Raw genomic sequence first — 25,091 nt, forward strand, 5'->3', positions numbered from 1 at the left:
CAAACCTGTATGGGGCTTCAGGTAGCCCGCCCAAAATATTACGGTCATAGACCACTATGAACCTGCAGAGCCAGAATGTTCACGCACATCTTTTCATATTCCAAGAGCATTTTGTTTTAACATTTAGCCTACTTTAAGAATTTACATTTAGATTTAACATGTAGATTTAAGATTTTAATTTTATATTTTGTATTTAGAAACACATTTAGACATAGGATTTACATTCCCTTTTTATATATAAGTTAACATTTGACTCTTGGATACTACATTTATATTTAAAATGAATTTGTAATAATAAGATTTATAATTAGTACATACTTTCAAGTCACCAATGATTTTATTTGTTAAAAAAAATACTAAAATGTGAGCAAAGAAATGTTTGGATGTGGTGTAGCAGGTGAGACCTAGGAGTGCAATGATTTGTAATGTAGGATATTAACCCTTGTGCTATCCTAGGCACTTTAACATTGGGAGTTGGGTCATATAGACCCACTAGACAGTGCTCTGAACCTTTTTTCTTCAATGATTTGTGATCTTCACTGGTGTCCATGGATTACATGAAATCTTTCCATCTTTATCCACCGTTTATTTTTAAGTGCGCTAACCTAAAAAATCAGCAAGAGATCAAATAGTCGTGCTTATTTCCTCCATTGTAGACTACTACTTGATGATGGAGGAAATATAGAAAGAAAATTAAGTTTAAAATGTCATTTTTGATGATTTATTTATTCAAAATGTTATAAATCAGGAGCAGACGAAAAATGCAGTTGGAAAGCTGTGATGTAGAAGCTACTGGAACGGGCCAAAATCTTCCTGCTCAGCTCCATTCAGATGCATCCACTTGCAGACAAATAGATCTATAAACGTCTATTTCCCTCGTCTCAGCTGGTATCTGGCTCTAAACTGTATAGCTGCAATATTGCTCTGCCAATGTTAGGTTGGGGGTGTGAGGGGCTGTAAGCTAGCAGGAGAGGGTGTAAACCCAGGGATGATGGGAAATGTGGGTAGGCTTACTCCGCACCAACAGTCCTGCCCTCAACTCAGAGCTGAATTTTTTATGAACTCCAGCAGCTCCGCAGAAACCATGTCCTGGGAAAAAAATCCGGTTTTTAGATTTTGGCTAAAACAGCATGATCATAATTAAAAGACGACTGGAAACACTTTGAAGATAGCTCAAAAGATGACCGTCATTCTGTCATTCCGACCCCTCCCTCTGTCAACGTCCCCTCCTTGGATGCCCCTTCTTTCTGTAAGATTGGAGTAAGAGACTTGAACGGTCATCTGTGAAAGTCATAATAGGAGGAATTGTGCAGAAGTGAAATACAAGGAGACACCAGACAGAAATGAAATGAATGAAAACTTTATTAATCCCAACAAGGAGAAACTCAGTTCCAGTACATCTCGATGAAGAAGGTCAGACAAACAGCACAGGATACACACACACATCTCGAGAGGTTACTGAGGTCAATGCAGCCGAGCGCCTTAGATGACCTGCGCCGGCGCACCTTTGTATAGCATGCAGATGGACCACGAAGAGGGCCGGGGGTTGGGTTTGGTGACAAAAAAAAGTTGTATCCCTACACTGCGTACAATGTGTTGATACAAGAAAAAAACTACACCGTTTAAACACAAATAGCACATATTCAGACAAAGACAGTACACGAGGCTCAGGGGGGAAACGGTGGTGGACGGGAGTGGGGGGCCCCCATGAGTCTGTCCATCAGGTGCAGCTCCGTGAGCCAGGCACATCTTCCGGGCAGCTCACAGAGGAGGTAGGGAGGGGGTTGGGAAGCCGAGGACAAGCAGGGAGGGGGTGAGTTGCAGTTATCAACCCTCAAGAACAGCTGCTGTAGTCCACTCTGTAGAAGCAGCTTTGTTTTGGTGGAGCCAAGGACAGTTGTCCATCGCTCCTTCGGGGAGTCTGATTAGATAAAATACTTTTGGGCGCCAGCAGGTTGTTTGTACTGCCGGCAAAGTCCTTGACTGGCTCTTCGCTTTGTGTGAGGCAGAGATTGATCCGAATGAGAAGTGGGTGAATGAATTTAGCCCAGTCTTCCCTCAAATCCGGGCAGAAACTTGCTCCAAGGTGGCATCCATCTTCCGCACAAGTTCAGGGGTCTCAAGCAATCTGCTTAAGTGGGCAAAACAAGCACAGAGCTTTTGATCCGCTTGTGAAAGTTTCTCATTCTGAGTCTCTCCTCCCCGAAAAATCTTTCCCAGGAGCTTTGATTGATTGCCTCTCTCCATCTTCTGCTCCCAGACCGCCTGATAAATTAGAAATCCTCCGATCCCAAGCTGGATGTTATGTGGTTTCACCGGCTTCCCGTCACCATGAGAGCCAAGAGCCTTGTTACCATGACAGCTGTTGTCATGGCAGCAGATCCAGTTAATAAACAGAAGAAAGAGATGTCCGTCCATCTCAAGCAGCTATGCAGCACTGACAACTGCAGAAGAGACGAACAAAATGTCCTTCCAGTGAAGCTCAGGCGGCAGAGCAGGTCGTCCAACAACCGAGGGGCTGGCGGATCAATCAGCTGTCGCCCCCCCGAGCGCGGCCAGTCTGCAGCTCAATGCTCCCCCCAGGAGATGGGCCAAAATGGGAGAAGAATGTCCCCATCGTGGGATCAATAAAGTATCAATTATTAAAAACGTTACATTTCAGACTTCGAGGTTAGGAGAAATTTGAAAGTTTTAATCCAAACAGCAGCACACAAAGAGGTTCAAACTATTTTATTTGAACAGGATTTTTCTAGGCTAGTAGCTCAACAAAAGCTTCCACCGCCTGTTCAGCTACACCTACAACTGAGGCGACTTCTGCAGGAAGCCACACGTCTAGTTTTATCTTTTATTAAAGTCTAAAGACACGTGGCATCAAAACAGCACCTCCATCTGCCGTTTCATTACCAATGATTCTATTTTAACACCAATCATTTATAGTTTTGTTTTGAATAACCTGAAAGTTTTTTTGATTCAGCATGAATCAAAGGAAATATCCATTGTTGAGGTGAGTCTTCTGAAAACTGTTCCGTGTCTAAAACTGTTAACATGTCCAGATTAGTCCAATTAGAGAACTTTGCTAGGATTTAGAAAAAGAAATGACCATATTCATGGAGTTTCATCAAATATTACAAATGCATAGATACTGCCAGGCTTTTCTGAAGCCAATAAGCATCAAACAGATCTTCTAAGATCTGCATTACTATTATTTTCATTTAACAGAAAATAAAAACATTTAGATATCAAATGTCCACACTTAAGAATCACCATCTGCTTGTATAAATGTGCAGTCCAGTGGAGCCTAAATGTAATCACAACACATCTTATCTAGAACATTTTTATCAGGTAACTGCAGCTGAAATGCCATCAGATGTGACATCCCATAATAAACAAGACATACTTATTGAGCTTCCTCACTTTTCAGGTTGGAAAACTGAACAGATTCAACATAAATCTTTTTACCCTTTCAGTATCGCTGTGAAAATCAGACAATTACTGGGAATTTGTTCAGTCATCAATGGATGAAAAAAGCTTCAACTTAAAACAGGAAGTAGAAAATAAAAAGGTGAGTAAAAATAATAAAAAACTAAAAGCTCCAGCAGAGGATGAGGTCTTGGACTCCAACCTTCCTTAGCTGACGTTCCTCCTTGAACTGCTACCATTCTTTGCTCCTGAAGATCCGTCTTCACTGCCGTCCCCTGGCTCCACCTCTTTTTCCACCTCTGCTGCATCATCATCCTCTTTCTCCTTCTCCCCCTCTACTCCCTTCCATTCTTGCGGTCCCCCTTCCTCCTTTTTCTGCCCCAGGCCTTGCTTGTCCCTGAAGACCTCCACTCCTAACATCCGGAGGTAGTGAAGCCGCTCATTGCGAGGGACAAAGGCTCGGATCGACGTCTTTCCCCTCCAGCCGCACAGCTGGATGGGACACTGAGGCTCTGTGGGGTTACTGATGGTGATGGGGTCAAGGGAGAAATCACAATCAGACCATCACTCCATACAATAAAAGAACCTACGCCACATAGAGGTGAAGCTTACTCTGAGTTTGGGATGAACTTCAGGACTACGCTTCCCATTCCTGTGAAGAACATGCAGAAAACCTTCAGAACCGGTTCCAGCTAACCTGTCTGACCCACAAGACATCGGTCAATCCGTGAAACCAAAAGACAGGTGTGCAGCACAGAGTAACCTCATGGTGATCAGTAAACAATCTCAACTATTGGTTGTTTAATAAAAGGTAGAGTTACCTGGGTTACCTGTCATTGAACAAAATAATGACGTTCCATCAACTAGAAATATATTTCCAATACCTAACAGTAAATATGAACATGATATGAACGCTTGCGATTTGCGATATTAGTGGTCAATATTGCGATGTGCGATAGCAAAACAACTGAATACATAATTTCCATTTCACTGCAACAGTTAATTTAAATAAGAGTCAACATAATTTAAATTCTACTCTAAATGACCCTCGTCTACATAGGGCTCCATCCTATTGGTCAAATGCATAAAGAGATTTATTTGATTCCTTAAATACTTCAAGCTTCCATAAGATTGTTTTGGCACATTTAAGGTAACCATTTATCGCAATTTCAGCACTTTTGCTATGTGTATAGCACAGCTTGATAGCGCAATGACGAGAAATTAGCGATTTATTGTGCGGGCCTGAAAGTAGACATTTCATTCTGAGCAGTAGCAACAAAAACAAGCCTGGATGGAGCATAAAGACGCCCCTGATTGTGGAGTTCTTAGTTCTTCAATAACCAATATTCCACTCAGACCTTCAGACGGTGGTCTTGGTTTTCTGCACATACCCATCTGCTTGGCCTGAGCATGAGCATCCTCCTCCAGTTTGCTGAGGAAGGGGTTTTCCTGGGTCAGGAGCACTTTGATGTCATTCATCACGACTCGGATGATCCTGGAGCAAACGTACGGTTGAAGAGTGTAGATGCCCTGATGGGAGAGAGCGGGCTGCAATCTTTACTGTAAACAAAGGACCTTCTCTAAGAACAGACTCAGACATCTGCCGCCTTTTCCTAAGCTGTTTAATGATTGGATAGACTGTATTATATCTGTGTTCAGTTGTAGACATTTCAAAGTTTTTGTAATGAGGCTCATTTCAAACAACGGTTCTGGAACTGGATAAAAACCTCCTGAGCCAGTCTGAAGGCGCAGCCAAACTCCTCCCCATCGCTGTTACGAGACCACACCTTCACTCCAGTGTTGATGACCTGAGCAGGAAAGACAGAAAGACCTTCATTTCTGTGCCAACACCCCAAAACAGCATTGAGACGGTAAGGCAGGGTCTAGCTGAGTCTGGCCCGGAACTTCAGCGTGCGCACACACACACATGCAGCTTGTGTCAGAGTCAATGCCAGTTTGAATCAGAAATGTTAAAATCTTTTTACTGTTTTATGACACAAAATAAACAAGGACCGTTGTGTAAACAAGTGGTCTGTAACTTTCTCGGGTTCATCCTTTCTTTAGTGGTAAATTTGTATGGAACATGTACAATATTATTAACTATACTCTATTAACCGTTTTCTGTACAAAATGTACTTATAAAACTCTGAAATAAAATCAAATACGTAAATAAAAAATCAATAAGTAAATAAATCAGTAATTCATTTCTGTTTATTTAGTCTTCTATATCCACTGTTTTCAGATTCAACCGTCCTTATTAACACAGTTCAGTTAATACTGTGAAATTATAACTGTTAAACACAAAAGAAGACTCAAATTTTACAGTTTTGTAACCTCCATCAATGGTTCTTCTGAATACAGCTTCTCTTGTCTTCTTCTTACTCAGGGGTCGGCAACCCAAAATGTTGAAAGAGCCAAATTGGACGAAAAAAACAAAAAACAAAAATGTCCGGAACCGCAAAATATTAAAAGCCCTATTTAAGCCTCATAATGAAGGCAACACATGCAAAATGTATCTATATTAGCTATATTAGTCTACTATCAAAATGACTAAGTTGCTACAAATACATAATGAGCATTAACGATTAAATGTTTATTTGCCCTGCAGTGCATTCTGCGGAGAACGACGCGTCACGTGACTGCTCTGTTGTGCAAGTTTAACTAAATTTACAATATCAATGAATTATGTTTCATTGCTTTGATAAAATTAAAGAAATGTTTAAAGAAATCCGATTTTTTATGTCATTTTTATTTTGAGGATTCAAACAAAAAACAATAAAATTGAACATGCGTGACTGGGAACTAAACAGAGTGCAATAAAACGCAGCCTGCCTTTATAAAAAAGAAAACAGCAGCCTTTTGAAAAGGTAAAGTATATTAAATCAAATTAATACAGTTGAGTTTGATTTCTGTGCAAATGCCAAGCAGGTCAGTGCACGGGTAAAACACAGCAGCATCCTCTTCTCTTCTTCGCTGTGCATTTCTGGCAAAGACAGTCAGCTGCGCTGGAATGACAGAACAGCTTCAAGCATTTGCGGCGCCTGCAGACTTTCATTCAGCTCGTTTAGGTGTTTGTCACAGTCATATCCACCAAAAAGTGCAGCTTTTCCAGCCACTCAGGATCTTCCAGTTGCGGGTAGTGCAGGTCTTTGCTTTTCAGGAATGTTTTCACGTGTTCGAAACAGACGACAAAGTGACGCAAAGCGTCACCCCTGGACAGCCATCTGACTTTGTAGTGTACCAGGAGATCAGAATATTTGCTTTCAACTTCATCAAGCAATGCACGGAACTGACGGTGGTTTGATTTACATCAGCCACCTGCCTAGCGGTCCGCTGAAAGTTAAAAAAATAAATAAAGCCCTGCTGGTAGAAACGTTTGTCGCAGGCAATGACGCAAATTTTCGTTGACAGAAATGTTGAAATTTAATATTGCAGTGGCGGTCATGTGCATTTTAGGTCTGTTAGTAGCAGGGGATTGTGGGATGCGAACTCCTGATCTAATTAGGGCTCAGCATGAGCGTTTCTGTTTGCCAACGTTTCTTTTCATGTGGCAGTTTTGTTGTTCCACTTTAGTTCATTCTTCCTGTTATGTTGTTTTTTTATGTTGCACCATGAGTGTGGAAGGGAGAGAGGTTGATCACCCCTGTGCAATGTTCAATGTGGTGTATGTTCAAAATAAATGGGATTGTTACGCCAGAAAGGAGATTATGCTCTCAGCTTCTCTTCCTGCCTCCTCCTCTCTGAGACTGTTCGGAGTTGTGCGGTGTATGGGACACGGACAGTCCTCCAGCGCAGCCAATTGATTGACAGCTCAACTTTTGACAGTATTTCCCGCTGCAAGTGACGTACCTGCTGAGCGTTACAATATTTATTCTACGCATTCTTACAGCACTGGAAAACGTTAATAATGTTTGTGTCTTGTTTTTCCTCCTACAGAAACCATATTAAAACTAAAAATATATTTCTCTCCCCCATCTTTTTACATTTTCAAACATTTTTGAAAATGCTCCAGGGAGCCACTAGGGTAGCGCTAAAGAGCCGCATGCGGCTCCTGAGCCGCGGGTTGCCGACCCCCGTTCTTAATGCTGGACACTTGGTGGCGCCAGCTGAGACCCTCAGTGTGGCTTTAAGATGATTCAAGTCTGGACTGTACTTGGACTTATTGAAGTTTAAGGTGAAGAAGAGCTTTTCGCACAAATATGTGCTCCCTATTATATATCTGTGTTAAATGTTTTTATTTTTTAAGTTTGCTCTTTAAAACGCAAACGTGCGACCCAGAAAAAAGTTCAGCACTGGCTGCATGTATTTTGAAAATTACATGCGAAAAAGACACTTTCTTAAAAGGAAAGTAAGGAACTCCTTAATGTGGTCGGGCCGGGGGGGGGGCAGTCATGGTTCCTGCTCTAAATGTTTTCCTGCTTCAAGCCCGGCCACTGTCACGCCCCCAAGAGTCATATCCCCTCTGTGATTGGTTGGTCCGTCAGCTCAGCACATGACACTGAAAAGTGTCATTCATAAAAAAACTACTGGGATGCACCAACATTAAACTTTCATATAAGGCGGGGGCCTCAAAATATCGTCTTGGGGACCACAAATGGCCCGCGGGCCGCAAGTTTGAGACCCCTGACACACATTATACATGTTACCATGTTCCATGGCAAAAACTCTGTCCTGGGAGGAGTTCAGTGAGGCCATGGAGGAGGACTGTCGGTTGGCCTTGAAGAAATTCTGGCAAACCGTCCGGCGCCTCTGAAGGGAAAAGCAATTCTCTACAGGCACCATTTTCCAGTGCAGGTGGGAGCTGTTGACTTCGACTGGGGACCTTGTTAGACAGTGGAAATAATACTTGGAGGATCTCCTCAATCCCACTGACACGCCTTCTTTTGAGGAAGCAGAGGATGAGGACTTTGGGGTGAGGCTGGCTATCACCCAAGCTGAAGTCATTGAGCTCCTCATTGACTCCCAGAGTGGACTAAGCCCACCCTTAGTACCTCAAGTCACTAAATGCTGTGGGAGTGGGGGAAATAGAGGGTGTGTTCCAACTATCAGGGAATCATGCTCCTACCGGGAAACATTCAATCACGTTTTAGTACTTTGTTCTTGTTATTTGTTCGGTTTAGAACGCTTTTTTAACTAAGAGCGGACTATTATTACGTGGCGCTGTGCGTTGTCATGTTACCATGACAATTTGCCAAGCCAACACTGGCCTGGACTTCAGTGGCACAGGAAAGGGATATAGATGCTGATGGTCACAATAGGTTTAGTAAAGCTTTCCTGCCTCCTCACTTCTGTACGTTATATCAGCTGACAAAGAAAAACTTTGAGCAGTTTTCATAAAATAAAAACCAGAGACGTTTTTTGGCACCTGTGTTCAGCAGAGTAATGAGGACACCTGGGCAGGTGATGCTGGCTCAGGACCTGGGGGGGGTACCATCTGCTGCAGTTCCCACCCAGGACAACACACACAACTCCACCCCCACACATTAAGATCAACACACCTTTATGCGCTCACTGTTGTTGAGCAGAACGTTGCGGAGCTCCTTAGACACCATGTACAGGTGTCTCTTCTTGCCCTCGTGGGTCCTTGTCAGAACATTGAGCTTTGGAAAGTCAGGAGACAGATCATAAAAAGATCTAAAAAGGAAAAACAACAAAAACTTTTGAGAAATGAGAAAATCCCTCAGTGGCCATTGGACACATACACACTCACTGGATGGCGCTGAAGACAGGGTCATCTTCAGTCAGGAACACAAAGGGGTCTTCTTTATAACCAAACAGTTTCAGCTTTTTAGAGGGTGGGGGTCTGAGAAAGCAGCGAGAGGACTCGTCTCAGGTAATATAACAGATCAAACCATCACAAGGATCCTTCTTGTGTCAGTGAAGAAGGTTGCGAGATGCTGAGTGTTTCATCAGAGCATCTCCCGTGATGGAACGGCTCTACAGAGAGAAGACTCACCCACACGCCCCGTCTCCCCCAGCACCAGCCTCCTTCGGTGCACCATGAAGCGCCTCCTGCTGTGCTGCCCCATCTACTGTCTCCACTGGGACGCCTCCGTCTGCCTCCTCTGAAAGGAGTTGGGGAGTGTCTTCTGGGGAGGGAGTGACTGGAGAACCCCCAGTCATGGCTGCTGAGCTGGATGAGAAGTCTTTCCTGAGCTGGTATGAAAACAGAAGAAATGAGCAAATGGTTTTCAGTCAGACTCAGAGGAGCGTCTCCGAAGAGCACCTTGGGGTGTCTTTTGTTCCAGGGCATCGGAGCTTTCTTCACCAGAACCGCCACGAAGAAACCTCCAGTGTTCTGATGATGTGGAAGAATCCTCATACTGACATGAAACCAAAACAAACACACACACACTGTAAGGACAGGCAGGTCAGCTCTCCAGCAAACAGAAACTTCTTCACCAGTTAGAGAGGAAAACGCTCCCTCTGCTGGCATACATGGGAAGAACAGGAGCGAAACAATGACATCATCCTAAACAATCTGTGTCTTTGTGATCAAGCGTGTGTCCATGCTGGTAAGTGTGAGTTGACAAGCGCATCTGTTCATGTATGTAGCTGCCCGTTTGTATGTGCACATGCATAAGCTTGCTTGTGTCTGTGTGTATACATAAATTCACACATGTACCTGTGCATCTGTACATGTATGTGTACATAAATACATACATGCACGTGTACAGGTGCTTGGGGGGGGGGGGTTGTATATAGTGCATGTGGTGAATCTGTAATGTTGACTTCAAACACCAGGATGGAATCCTGAAACAGCAGTAAAGCGCGGCAGGTTTGTGTGTTTGTACCATCTCTCCAGGTGCATGCTGGCCACTTTCTCTGGACCTTTGGGGGGAAACATGCTGGGCCGGATCTGTGTGTGACGACTTTTGGGAACCTCGGACCAGTCGCTATACCACTGACCCTCCTTGGTCATGAGCTGGAGAAGAAATTGTGTCAATCTGTGGTTTTGTTGACCCTAATGATAGCAGTCCTCTGCCTGCAGTACCTTCCAAGAAGCGACTCCCGGCATGTACTTCAGTCCTGGCAGGTCTGCAGAGGCATCGTCCAGCTCCAACGCACCTGAAAGGAGGCCATGGACATGTCAATGCTTTCCACAACCTCAACAAAAGTCAGATTTTTTTGAGTCTGTGACAGGAAATGGCTTCACAATAACAATCTTGATGGATGCTGTAAAACTCAAAAGGGTTCTCATTTCCTGCCACGATGTTTCATCCCAATGGTGAGTTTGTGTTTTTTTAGGTACCAAAACTATTTGGCCGGCGATAACTTTTTGGGGTCCTGCGACTAATGATGACATCACACTACGGTATCACCGCTTGGGCAAACTACATAGCTACGTAGTGTCGTGATCCGCTAGGGCTCCATATTCTCATTTCATTTTGTAACGTAAAGTTCTTTTCCCTCATAACTAATAATGCCATTTTGAATTTTAAGGAGTGTGTGACATAATTGTTTGTTACACAAAATGTATAAAAGGGAGACAATATAAACTTATTTTTCAATGCGAGTAAATGAATGACTGTATGAAAAACAACATTTATTTATGGTGTGCAGTCTGGTTTAATTGGCCCAAATGTCAGTTTCTAACAGTTTTGATTACAAAGTTTATATTTCCTTTTAAAAACACGCTGAAAGCATTAATATACTAATTACCAAAAATAAAATAACAGCAGCACACACACTTATTTTTTTGTTCACTGTTTTTGTATTATATAAATTATTGAAAAAAACAACCAGCCAAAAAACAAAAACAAACAATTAGCACTAAAACAAATGCTAAATGTCTTGAGTCCAACTAACTGCTCGTCTCCACAGATTGTCACAGACGTTATGCTGAAAGCGAAGTTAAAAGAAACATAAATCTAGTTTGTAAAAATCACTAAACTTGAAATTCTTATCAAATAATAAAATGTAAAGCACAAAACTAAAATGTAGAGCACATAAAAATCAGGTGGGCTGATCAACGGACAGGACATCTGTCAGGCAGGCAGGTGGGTCAATGGACAAGACACCTGTCAGGCAGGCGGGTGGGTCAACGGACATGACACCTGTCAGGTGGGCGGGTCAACAGACAAGACACCTGTCAGGCGGGCGGGTCAACAGACAAGACACCTCTCAGGCGGGCGGGTCAACAGACATGACACCTGTCAGGTGGGCGGGTCAACGGACTAAACACCTGTCAGGTGGGCGGGTCAACGGACATGACACCTGTCAGGCAGGCAGGCGGGCGGGTCAATGGACATGACATCTGTCAGGTGGGCGGGTCAACAGACAAGACACCTGTCAGGCGGGCGGGTCAACAGACAAGACACCTCTCAGGCGGGCGGGTCAACAGACATGACACCTGTCAGGTGGGCGGGTCAACGGACTAAACACCTGTCAGGTGGGCGGGTCAACGGACATGACACCTGTCAGGCAGGCAGGCGGGCAGGTCAATGGACATGACATCTGTCAGGTGGGCGGGTCAACAGACATGACACCTGTCAGGTGGGCGGGTCAACAGACAAGACACCTGTCAGGCGGGCGGGTCAACGGACATGACACCTGTCAGGTGGGCGGGTCAAGGGACATGACACCTGTCAGGTGGACGGGTGGGTCAACAGACAAGACACCTGTCAGGTGGGTGGGTCAACGGACTAAACACCTGTCAGGCGGACAGGTCAACGGACAGGACATCTGTCAGGCGCGGGGGGGGGGGGGGTCAACGGACGTGACACCTGTCAGGTGGGCGGGTCAAGGGACATGACACCTGTCTAGTGGGCGGGTGGGTCAACGGACTAAACACCTGTCAGGCGGACGGGTCAACGGACAGGACATCTGTCGGGGGGGGGGGGGGGGGGGGGGGGGTCAACGGACGTGACACCTGTCAGGTGGGCGGGTGGGTCAACGGACAAGACACCTGTCAGGTGGACGGGTCAATGGACAGGACATCTGTCAGGCGGAGGGGGGGGTCAACGGACATGACACCTGTCAGGCAGGCGGGTGGGTCAACGGACAAGACACCTGTCAGGCAGGCGAGCGGATCAATTGACATGACACCTGTCAGGCAGGCGGGCGGATCAATGGACATGACACCTGTTAGGCAGGCAGGCGGGTCAACGGACATGACACCTGTCAGGCGGGCGGGTCAACAGACAAGACACCTATCAGGCGGGCGGGTCAACGGACGTGAGACCTGTCAGGTGGGCGGGTCAACGGACAGGACATCCGTCAGTTGGGCAGGGCAACGGACATGACACCTGTCAGGCAGGCGGGCGGGTCAATGGACAAGACACCCATCTGGCAGGCGGGTCAACGGACATGACATGACACCTGTCAGGCGGGCGGGGCAACGGACATGACACCTGTCAGCCCTGTGCTTGTTTTTACAATTCATTATCTTTTACATTTAACAATCTTTGGGTCAGAGTTCTCCATAAGTTCGGTTTATTTTCGAATGTACGCAGGCCTGAATCTGCCGGCTCTGAAGTTTACCTTCACTTTTCTCCAGCAGAGCAGCAATGACGGCTTCATCCTCAATGGGGTTCAGAGAGCATGTAGAGTACACCATCCGGCCTCCAACTGCCAGTTGCTCCACACCTCGCACAGCGATCCGCAGCTGGAGCCTTAAGGACACACACTCAGACTTCAGCCCCCTGGTTGTTTCATCAGACAGGTATCCAGCACATGACGCTCCCTCACCCATGCAGGTGCAGGCTGTTGCTGGTTGTCCATTTCTTCCACACATCTATGTTCTTCCTCATGGTCCCATCACCACTGCAGAACACACAGCAGGGCAGATAATCGACATCTACCACCCAACTCCAACAGAAAGAGTCTCATGCATCTTCACGAACTTGTCTCTTTTTTTGTATTCACATTCGGTCCATCCTGCTCTCTGATAGGCTGATTCACCTGGAGCATCTTTATTTTTGAATGCATCCCCTTGTGTTGTCTTAAAAGACATTGTTTTTAACTTTTAATTTTAAATTTGCATGAAACAGTCTGATTTGCCTGATGTCCCCTGATGAGCGGAGGACACCAAAGCTCTGGCACCTCACGTTTGAGATTGAAAAGTGCTTTCATGGCTTTGTTTTGTTTAATAAAGTTTTTTAAGATATGAAGAGAAACCTCATGTTTTTTTGAATCATTGTTTCCATCTCCTGTAAATCTATTCCAGTCTGTGAAGTGTTCCAGTCTTTAATGAAGATCCATCTTCCTCACAGAGAATCCCTCTTCTCACAAACCCAGAACATGAAGGAAAATTCTGCTCTTTGCAGGGTTCCTACAAGGTTCTACAAGTTCAATTTAACACCTTGCATATCAAACATTTATTTCTTAGCCTGTTTTTTGATGGATTTTTGGATGTTGATTGATGACTGAAAACATAAAAAATCCCAACCAACTCAGTTTTGCTCCTGCTGCCTTTTTTTTTAAACACACACTAGCATGCACGTTTTACAGATATATTTTAACATGCCCGCTCCCTAAAATCCAGTGTGCCTTCTGTATGTGTTAAATACTAAAAAATCACCCATAACTAAAACTAGTCAAAACTAGTTTTGGGAGTAAAAAGAACCATTTCAATTTAGTTTAAATGCGTCTGTGGGCCACTACTTAATGTCGTTATTACTTGTCATTACTTATATTTAAATTTTTCATCTATTTATTCATCTTCTAATCCGTCTTGTCCCTTTCGGGGTCATGGGGCTGCCAGAGACTATCCGGGCGAAGGCAGGGGACATCCTGGACAGGTCGCCAGTCTATTGTAGGGCCACAAATCACACACCCATTCACTCTCACATTCACACCTATGGACAATAGGAGTGACCAATGAACCTATGAAGCATGTTTTGGGATGGTGGGAGGAAGCCGGAGTCCATGGAAAAAAGCCACGCATGAAGATTCAAACTCCACACAGAAAGGTCCCCCAATGGTGTTCTGGTTCAGGTCCCTCAGCCGGGACTTGAACCAGAAGCCTTCTTGCTGTCAGGCGCCAACCACTGTACCACCATGCATTTTTGTAAAAGTTGCCTGAAGTCCTAGTTGAATCTGTCTTTTAATCCAGACATTATTGGAAAGCAGCTGTTTGAGTCGGAAAGACCTCTGGCTGTTGATTCCTCTGTGCTCCAACACAAACTTTGACAAACTAAACTGTTCACCCAGGATTTTATCAAAAAGGTTTGAAAACTCTGTTAGATGTTAGCATTTGTTGTGCTCTATGACATGTCATATTAACACAATGAATCAAGGGAAATGTAGTCAACTCTTTCGAACAGTCTCACGTCTATGAGCTTCATTATTTTATGCACTTTTTGCAAAGTCAGAAACTGGATCTTGCAGGAAACTACGCCGCTAAAAACAACTAGAGACTTTATGAGCCATGTTGGCAAATGGAAGTGAGGATATCAATCTAAAAGGCCAGACCACATCTGATTGGTTGGATTGATGATGTGTATGATTAAAGTCAAGGGTAACACAGCAATGTGCCATCTTCCTTTCTCTTTTCTTGTACCTGAGCTTGTGCACACTGCTCTTGGGCCCGTTGTGACATTACGACTAAAGTTGCTTCAAAATTGTAGCACATTCTTATCAAAGTGATGGAAAGTTTTTCTAAAAAGACAGTCAGTGTCGATCTCGTGGGGACACGTGAGCGCCCAAAAAAAAAAAAGTCCTTGTATCCCCATAGACCAAGACCACCCATTTCCGCGTAAAATTAATTAAATTTGTGTTATGGTCCCCCGACTACCCTGTCAGCTTGCTGCTACGATGACCACATGTTGCGCCGTCTGTGTAAAACACGCTGGAGGGGGTTTGCACAACGAACAGGTGGGGGCGGGGCTTAGACTCTCCACTTATGATTCCAGACAAACAGCTGCTTTCTAATAAAAAATAGTTGTCATCCATTAAATGAAAACAATTTATTGGGTTTACTGGATTTAAAGAAAATACATAAATACACAGGAGTCTGCATCAAATTTTCCGGGTGAGCCATTCCCAGTGCTAGTCGTGTGTGACTGCTGTCTATGGCAAGCCTTTTTTCTTGTTTGGCATTAGCCTTACTACTATTGCTTACTCTAAGGGTTATCTGGGTTAATATTCACATCTAGTACCTTTTATTAGCGAATTCACCACTGTTAAACCGCTTGCTGTTCACTTTCTCATTTTGCTAAATAGACCACTTCTCTTTACCTAAACACCGCTAGCCTTAGCTTAAAACCTAGCATGGCCACCACTCCTTCCGCCTCTCCTCCTCTCTCCTGCCCCATGTGCCATATGTTTAGTGATGATCCTGCCTCCTTTAGTGAAGATAGCGGTAGGTGTGTTAAGTGTAATCTTGTGTTAGACTTGGAGGCCAGGCTGGAGCAGTTAGAAGCGCGGCTCCGCACAGTGGAAGCTAAGCCGGCTAGCCAGGTCGTTACTCGTAGCGCGGGCCGCGCTACCAGGGCTAACTTAGCTAGCACCCCAGCGCCCTCCCAACAGCCGGGACACTATCGACCACGGTATTTTACTCCATAGACTAGAGCAGGACATAGGGATCAGAGGATCTGCTCTCCAGTGGTTTAAATCCTATCTGTCCGATAGGTATCAGTTCATTAATGTAAATGGCCATTCCTCTCAGTGCACTCGAGTCAACTATGGAGTCCCACAGGGCTCAGTCTTGGGACCGATCCTGTTTACGCTTTATATGCTACCCCTAGGAAACATAATCAGGAAACACAGCATTAATTTTCATTGTTATGCCGACGATACGCAGTTGTATTTATCCATGAAGCCTGACCAGAATGACCAGATAGAGAAACTGAACGCCTGCATCAGTGACATCAAGACCTGGATGACAATTAATTACCTCCTCTTGAACCCAGAAAAAACTGAGGTCATTATACTTGGTCCTAAAAACCTCAGAGATACTCTGTCTGATCAGATAGTCTCCCTGGATGGCATAAGTATAGCCCCCAATTCCACAGTTAGAAACCTTGGGGTTTTATTTGACCAGGATTTATCATTTAAGGCTCACATATCTCAGGCGTGTAGAACTGCCTTTTTTCACCTGCGGAATATTGCTAAGATCAGAAATATACTTTCTAAGAGTGATGCTGAAAAACTCATCCATGCATTTGTTACGTCGAGGCTGGATTACTGTAACTCCTTGTTAGCAGCATGTCCTAAGAGTTCCTTAAGAAGTCTCCAGTTTGTTCAGAACGCAGCAGCTAGATTGTTAGCTGGAACTAGCAGAAGAGATCACATCACTCCTGTGTTAGTTTCGCTCCATTGGCTCCCAGTTGATTCTAGAATCAAGTTCAAGATCCTCCTGTTAACCTATAAGGCCTTACATGGAATGGCCCCGTCCTATATTAAGGACCTCATAGTCCCTTACCATCCAATGAGAACACTTCGCTCGCAAAATGCAGGACTGCTTGTGGTTCCTAGAATTAGTAAAAGTACGGTTGGAGGTAGAGCGTTTAGCCACCAAGCCCCTGTCTTATGGAATAAACTCCCAGCTCATGTAAGAGAGGCAGACTCAGTTTCTACATTCAAAGCTAGACTGAAAACATTCCTCTTTGGACAGGCTTATTGTCAGACTAGTTAGTATTCAGAGATTATTTAACTTAATGTTAATTTGTTTAAATTAAACTTAATAATAACTATTTCTTTTAAAAGGCTGCTAGAAGTTGAAGCTGGGGTAACTATGGTGCACTGGGGTTCTGTCCTCTTTCCTTTTTTTACTTCTACCCTTCCTCTTCTCCATTCTTGATCATAATTCATCATTTAGTTCTCCATGCCTCTGTTTGGTGCAGTGCGATTCATGTATTGTCCCTCTTTTCCTCTCCCCTCCTGGGGAGTGGGAGTGCTTCCAGACCCCAGTTGGCTCATCCGTGCTCCAGTTCCTGACCGTTTACCTCGCCTTTGCTCCTGCTCCTACACCTGGCTGTGGATCCTGTCTCTGGCTCATCTCTGGCTCGTCTCTGCTCTGTACCTGACCGAGTACCTCGCCTCTGCTCCTGCTCCTACACCTGGCTGTGGATCCTGTCTCCGGCTCGACTCGCGCCGTTGTCTGTCCCCACAACCACGGCTGGATGAAGCTCGACTGCTGGACTTTTATATATGTAGTTGTAGATTTAGATAAGTTAATTCTTCTCTAAGATTTCTGGTAAATCACCTGTCCGTCCTGGGGGAGGATCCCTCCTTCATGTGGGCACCCCTGAGGTTTCTTCGTTTTTTCCGGAATCCGTTTTTTTGGGAGTTTTTCCTTACCGCGAAGGGGGGTCTAAGGGCAGGGATGCCAGTATAGCTTAGTCAGTTTGTTAGTTCATTTTAGTATTTTTCTATTGAACTCTTTGTATTCGTGATCCTTTTGATTTCATGTTTTACTTCGAAGCCCATCGAGACAACTGTTGTTGTGATTTTGGGCTATACAAATAAAATTGAATTGAATTGAATCAAAGTGAATTTGTTTCCATCATCTCATTCATCTTAACTCTGAGTGTTTGACAGACAGAAAGGTCTATTCAAGGTTGTGGAAAATGGACAAAAGATCAAAGGAAACATCACGCTAATAAAGAATACAAATAATTAAATTAAATAATTAAATTAATATCCTGACAGCATTTTGAATCAATACAATTATTGCCAAATAAACTATCGCGATATATCGGCAAAAACATTTTTTCTAACACATCTACTGTTGCGGCTCCCTGTGCTTTCATCTCAGTTGGAAACTGATTCAAATGGCTCTTTGAGAGGTTTAGGTTGCCGAGCCCTGCTCTAACACATCCACTTGCATTCCAGGTTTGTTTTCTAACATTATCAAGTATGAAGTAAAATGTTTTGTTAAAAAAACAATGTTGTTGCATAATGAGGAAAAAGAACACCTCATGTTCTTACATTTTTATTCATTCATTTATTTTTCGTCCTCAAAAAGTATCAATAAGAGTATCGTTAAAATACCGGATCAATTAAAATACCGTTCAAACCTTAACGATACCCATCCCTAGTGTTAATCCATATCTGCCATGGCAAGAAGACTAGCAATGAACCGAACTGTTTTTGTATTATGCCCAAATCACAAGATTTGCATTGCATCAACATTTTGCGCCAAGCCCCTTTCAACTGACATACGCTAATCAACAGTGGAAAAAAAGAAGAAGACCCTCCCTGTTTCCCCAATGTGAACACCACGGACTAAATGTGCATCTAGCCTGAGACAACAGCTGACAACACTTTGTCTGAAGAACACAGTTTAAGCCAGAACGACTGAAGGAGACTGGAACACTTTCAGTTCAAACGCCCAACAGCTTCAGGAGAGAACCTCCACAAACAAGTCAAACAAGGCTGCTTCATCTTTCAGAGCCTCTCTTTCCAACAATGCTTGAAAGAGGAGACAGCTGCAGCTGTGATCACAAAGACACCTTTTAATGGAACTGGTTTTAAATCAATCTCTTTTGCATCACTCAGCCTAAAATGAGAAATTCAAAACTTCTTTAAAGCAACAAACTTACAGCAAAACAGAACAGAAAGACCTTTGAAGGTGTTAATCTGAGAAAAAGCTGTTATCATGTTTGGCCTCTTCTTTCCTGACATTTCAAAACATGTGTCGGGGGAACACCCAACTATTTGGGATCTCTGTGGATTCAGAACGATATATGTGCTGATGATGATGATCCATGCCTTCAGCTTTAGCTAACACCCACGAGGAGAAGCTGCTGACCTGCAGGGGACGTCACACAGGACACGGTCGTAGAGGAGGACGTCCTTCTTGGAGTCTGAGTCAACCTGAAGAGCAGGGATGCAGGAGGCATCGTGGTTGACCACCATGATGCAGGGGCTGTTCAGGCGCTTGGCCTGGTGCACCAGCAGGTAGCAGCGCTTGTTGTCCACGTCATTGGCGATTACAAAGCCCTCTATGGAGCACAGGTTTAGATCACAACGGATCATGGTTTAAAATAAAAAAAGACACGGGGATACAGTTTTTGCATGCTGACCTGGAAATGGTACATCCATGTCAGCGTGAAGCATCTCAATCAGCTGGGCCGTCTTTGAGCCCGGAGCTGCACACATGTCCAGAATCTGCACAAAAGCACAAACCGGGTGCCATTATATTTATAAAAACAAAGATCTGTCAGCATCCTAATCATCGATGAGAACCTGTGCCGACCTTGTGATGGGGCTGGATCTTCAGGAGCAGAGGGGGGATCATGCTGACCGCCTCCTGACGACTGATGTTTCCCTGCAAAGGCCAACAGGAACCTTTCATGACATTTTCACAAAGGTAAAAATTCCATGAAAAGATCAATGCTGATCTCCTGATGAAGTCATGACACAACCAGTGTGTTGTTCTTTTTCAGGCCTCAGCAACGTTTATGACAAGAAGGGCCAATTCAAAATTTTCTCTGTTGAATACCTGTGCCATGACCAACTAGAATCAGGGCCCCAGACCAAATGGTCGCACATGTGCTACCAGTAAATTTGCCTCCCCCACCCTTTCTATTTTTTTACACATTAAACATGGAAGGGGCACGTCAATGAACAATGAACTAATCTATGAGACGCCAGCGCACACGCACGCAGGCAGACACACACACTCGCGCACATACTCATCAAACGCGAGCACACACTCGCGTGACGCCTGTGTGTGAGGCGGCCACTGCATGTGAGAAGAATAAGGAAAGCCACTGTAAGTGGCTAAAATGCGTGGAGGGGGAGGGGCCGAGAGATAATTGAGCGCGCGTAAACATCTGTGGGAAGGAAACAGAGACAAATATCATCACAACCTGATATGTGTGTGCGTCTGAGCTATAAGCAAGCGATCTATTGATTCGTTCTTCCGACCTGCGGCTGGTGTACACCTTTTCATTGTCGTGCGCGGAGCTGACAAAGCGACCAATCACAGTGGGGTAAATGACTCTTGGGGGCGTGACATTGACCGGGCTTGAAAGCAGGAGAACATTTAAGGCAGGACACCTGACAGCCCCCTCCCCGGACCACATTAAGGAGTTCCTTACTTTCATTTTTAGAATGTATCTATTCGATCGTAATTTTCTAAATACATGCAGTCCGTGCTGAACTTTTCTCTGGGCCGCACGGAGCCGGGTTATAGTTATGGTGACGGTTTGGCGCGCGGCGGCACGGCTGTCACTGCAGCACACCGCTCCCGCGGGAGAGATGGTCAGCTGAAGAGACACACCTACATGCGTGACAGCTAACGGAGCTTGAACATTATACACGTGCGAGCAACAACAAGATTTAGTCTTAAACGCACTGAAAACACGTGTGGAAAATTCAACGATAGACGTGTATCGTTAGCGAGACCAGGCCGCGGGGGGGGGGGGGGGGGGGGGTTGGGGGTTGGGATCTGCAGCGAGACTGAGTGAGAACAGGAAGTTGGAGTTGTCCTTAACATTCAATTTAGTTTTAATATGCCTCTCCCCCTCAGTATGATCTGTGTTATTATATATTTTATATTGATTTTAATGTTTTGTAATGTATGTAGCCTTTTTTAATCAATTGGTATTTTAAATTATTTCAATTTCTCACTTAACTACAAAAACCATCAGGACACATGTCCCATAATGCATTGTTTTGTAGTCATCAGGGCAGCTTTCAGTCGGCACATTACTAAATTTCCAGCTGTGTTCACGTAGGTTGGGGCCTTGCTCCGCCCCTTTCTTGTGATATTTTTGTGATGATTGACAGGTGATGTTGGAGCAAAAATATATGTCACACACCAGGTGATCTGCTCAGCGTTTCGTCCACCTGGGTGATCTCAAACACGCTTATTGTGCATCTTGGCTGCACTCATTTGGTGTCACCAACATAAATTTCAATCTATTTTGGAGCTTTTCTCTTACTAAGCACTTTTTTTTTTCATTCTGAATGTATGGTATTTGTTTTACTATTTGTACTGTCATGACAGCGATGGTGCTATCAGTTTACCTTGTTGCATCACTGTATTATTAGTAATACAGTGGAAATTAGTAGATTTGGTTAGCATGTTGATTTACGGTATGCGCCCCTAAATTTTCTGGTTGTGCCCCTAAAATTTTCATTTAGGGGCCACAGTGCTCCCAGTGAAAAAAGTTAGTCTGGAGCCCTGATAATGCAAAATCTAATACAAAGAAATACAAAACATTTCTAATATATATTTGAAATGTTATTGAATTCACAAACAGCAGGTCAGATAGCTTTTTTTTTTTTTTTTTTTTACATATTTTGGCATTAACTTAAAGTGCTTTTAAAACGATGTCGCTCAAGAAAAATAGGTCAAAGGTGAAATAGAATTGTAACTTTGTTTGTTTGAAACCAAAAGTAGTGCATTTGTGTTGTATGTCATCTAGAATAGGATTGGATATGTCAGAACAAAATACCATCAATATTTCTGAGCACTTCACAACCATAACATGAAACAAATAAATGTTTGCTTTTGGCTCATCTTTGGTTCCATTATGAGACAGGGCCTGAGTAACTGTGAGCTAAATCTGTGATGGTGCTTTGATTTCATGTAAAACTAAATGTTTTACTTTTACGTTAGTATACTAATTAAAGTAATAGAAATTTTCTTTTGAACCCGTTTACAGCAACAGGCCAGAAGTTTCAACCTAAACCAATCTACTGTTAGGAAGAAGCTGACCTGAACCTGGAAAAGATGAGTTTTCGATTTTTCGTGTGTTTGGCTAACTCACAGACTCTGTCTCGCTAACAAGAAACTGATGAAACTTCTCCAGCAGAGGAGACTTCCTGATGATCTTCCTGCTCATGTTGGTGTGCCAGGCTAGCTCATCAGGATACCTGAACAAGAAAGGAAAACCTCAGCTGAAGCTTCAAATGATGTTTTAAAGAAATCATCGGGTGATTTCATACCAGCTGAGAGGCCGAGGAGCTTCAATCTTCTGGCCATCAATGTCCAGCTCCTGGAGATCCTTGAAGTATTTATCCTTCAAACAGTGAAGGATCTCCTTAGCATGACTGCACCGTGCCAGAGACAAGGAAAAGAGCAAGAAAAACAGGTTACTGGTTATTTTGAATAAAGAAAGACACTGAAAGCTCCATAAATCTGGAGCCTGGCAGATAGCAGTCATGTAAAAAAGTATTTTCTTCTGACTTATCTGTTGTTTGTTTGAGAATTTTTCGTTTTAACTTAACCCTTAATCTTCTTCCGGGAATTATACATTTTTAAATTGGTCCCTTAACCTAGCAAATGGTCAATCTCCATCCATCCATCTTTCTCCGCTTATCTGGGACCGGATCACGGAGGCAGCAGTCTAAGCAAAGATGCCCAGACTTCCCTCTCCTCTGCCACTTCCTCCAGCTCCTCTGGGGGGACCCAGAGATGTTCCCAGGCCAACTGAGATACCTGGATCTTCCTTGGGGCCTGTGCCTAGAACATCTCCCCAGGGAGGCGTCCAGGAGGCATCCGGACCAGAAACCCGAGCCATCTCAACTGGCTCCTCTGGATGTGGAGGAGCGGTTCTACTTCGATTTCTCTGCTGGTGTTTGAGCTCCTCCCCCTATCTCTAAGGGAGCGCCCAGCAACCATATGAAGGAAACTCATTTCAGTAGCTTGTATTCGGACCTCGTTCTTTTGGTCATGACCCAGAGCTCATGACAATCGGTGAGTATTGGAACGAAGATTGAACGGTAAATTGAGAGCTTTGCTTTCTGGCCTAGCTATCGCCACCAAAAAGGACCGGTTCAGCGACCGCACAACAGTGGACGCTGCTCCAATCCACCTTTCGATCTCACACTTGGATCTTCCCTCACTGGTTAACAAAACCAATAGATATTTAAACTCCCCCATCAGGGACAGGGACACTCCACCCACCCAGAGATGACAAACTACCTTTCTCCGGTCAAGAACCATGGCATCAGATTTAGCTGTGCTGACCCTGACCCTTATCCCAGCCGCTTCACACTCGGCCGCAAACCGCCCCAATGCATGCTGGAGGTTTTGGCTTGATGAAACCAACAGTACAACATCATCTGCAAAGAGTAGAGAGGAAGTCCTGTGGTCCCCACACCAGACCCCCCCCCCCCCCCCCCGGGCCCCTGGCTGGAAATGGAGTGCCCTGCCCTTTCCAATACGCACCAGGAACAGGTCTGGCTTACTGCTCAAGTAAGAGGAGACAGAATCGGTAAAATCCTAAATGAAAACTGCTGATGGGTCTCCTCAGTCTGAACAAAAGTATCTTGATCTGCAGAACGCATATCCTAAGACCAAAGTTGAACTGTTGAGTGTCGTGTTTCCAATTAAATATGGACTTACTACAAGATCTTCCTCCGGTCATACAGAGACCCAACAGGCCTTTGTAAGGCTCCCCGGTCCCCTTACTCTCAGAGCACCCTCCACAGGACACCACAGGGACGCGGTCGAACACTTTCTCTAAATCCACAAAACACATGAACTGGATGAGATAACTCCAATGAAAACCGCAGAACCTTTTAAAGGGTGTAGAGCTGCTCCACTGTTCCAAACCCTGCTCTTTTTGTAGGTGTAGAGAAGTGTTCATCTCATTTCTTTTTCTGTTCCAAAATGTCAAACTTGACAATAATTGTATCTATGAGCAAGATGTCCCCCCCCCCCCCCCCACACCACCACTACACACACACACACACAAAGACAGACAGACACACACACACAATAAGGAGTTTGTAGGTTGCTGTAAACAAAAACAACTGCTAAAATGAGACAAGCAAAGACATTTTACCCCCACCGACCAGAGTTCTGTCCTGCAGCTCACCTCTTATACCCAGTGATCCGTATGGTGGCTGGCAGCGGTTCCCTCATGGCCTCCATGAACTGCTCAAACTCTCCTTCAGGGACCAGCCCTTGTTCCTTATAGTACTGTTCGAACAGCTTGTTCTCTTTCACAATGTCAGCGTAGCCAGCTCCCCATCCCTGAAGAACAGAAGACATGTCACAGTTAGGACCAGCTTTTGCTTCCACCTGTATGTTAATGGCTGTATTGACAGACTCCAGACTTGTAGACCGTCCAAACGGGACTTTAAAAGCTGTTCGCCAGCAGGTAGCATCTTCCAACATCGATTTAACTTCTGAATGTGCCAGTAAACCAGCAGGAACCACCACCGGGCTGGCTCCTTCCTGTAGCTGTGATTCTGGCCTGCACACCACCAGCGGGACCCGCTCCGTCCATGGCGGGAGCGTCTCTCACCGCGTTTTCCCTGCCAGGGTTGGGGTTGGGGTTCCTCTGCCTCTGTCTGCTCCTTCTCCCCATGTTCGTAGAGAAGAACAACGCGGAGAAACGTCTGCTGAACAGTGTGCTACAGGCAACAACACAAAACGCTGGCTTCTTCTGTGCGCCACCAACGTGTTGCCTCTGACTCACGTGGGTAAGGACCCTTTTGGGGTGGCTACACAATCCGCCTGAGAAAAGGTTTGTTCATTCTCCTTCAGAATTGTAAAAAAGAAAGACACCCAATCTATAAAAATACAAGTGTGTATTAACTGCAATTAAATGGAAACATTCAAAATTTAATCAGCCCTGTTTTCGTGTTTTTTTATTCAGAGCACAGGTGACATACAGTTAAAAAAAAAACACACAAAAAAAAACAAAGAACATTAAACTGTACATTAATTGTTTACAGTAAACACCGGGGGGATACATACACAAAAATAAATTTATATGAAATTATAAAGCTGAGCAAAATAACTAGGTTTATTTGCTCTT

The 25,091-nt window shown here is 44.4% G+C and overlaps 1 protein-coding gene across 1 annotated transcript; it reads right to left on the minus strand.

The window, feature by feature from the left end:
- Positions 1-2,715: 2,715 nt before the first annotated feature.
- nsun2 (NOP2/Sun RNA methyltransferase family member 2) lies at positions 2,716-24,762 on the minus strand. Its single transcript, XM_004074438.4, has 19 exons — positions 24,576-24,762; positions 24,144-24,301; positions 22,267-22,371; positions 22,089-22,194; positions 19,565-19,636; positions 19,392-19,476; positions 19,118-19,310; positions 13,111-13,185; positions 12,904-13,034; positions 10,415-10,488; positions 10,215-10,345; positions 9,647-9,743; positions 9,377-9,576; positions 9,131-9,223; positions 8,919-9,054; positions 5,148-5,228; positions 4,812-4,950; positions 4,033-4,072; positions 2,716-3,943 (listed from the first exon to the last, which is right to left on the minus strand). Exons 1-19 carry the CDS (start codon positions 24,636-24,638, stop codon positions 3,628-3,630), a joined length of 2,295 nt encoding a protein of 764 aa, XP_004074486.3. The 5' UTR covers positions 24,639-24,762; the 3' UTR covers positions 2,716-3,627.
- Positions 24,763-25,091: the final 329 nt, after the last annotated feature.

This window comes from Oryzias latipes, chromosome 11, assembly GCF_002234675.1.
Source record: "Oryzias latipes chromosome 11, ASM223467v1".
In the NCBI taxonomy this organism is placed as follows: domain Eukaryota; kingdom Metazoa; phylum Chordata; class Actinopteri; order Beloniformes; family Adrianichthyidae; genus Oryzias; species Oryzias latipes.

Bases quoted from the DNA above. Each gene is read 5' to 3' on its own strand.
- nsun2 (XM_004074438.4), bottom strand. From the start codon at position 24,638: ATGGGGAGAAGGAGCAGACAGAGGCAGAGGAACCCCAACCCCAACCCT. The intron at 22,372-24,143 runs GTGAGCTGCAGG...GGCACGGTGCAG, and splicing joins CGGATCACTGGGTATAAGAG to TCATGCTAAGGAGATCCTTC. The intron at 13,186-19,117 runs GTCAGCAGCTTC...TGTGTTCTGCAG, and splicing joins CTGTGTGACGTCCCCTGCAG to TGGTGATGGGACCATGAGGA.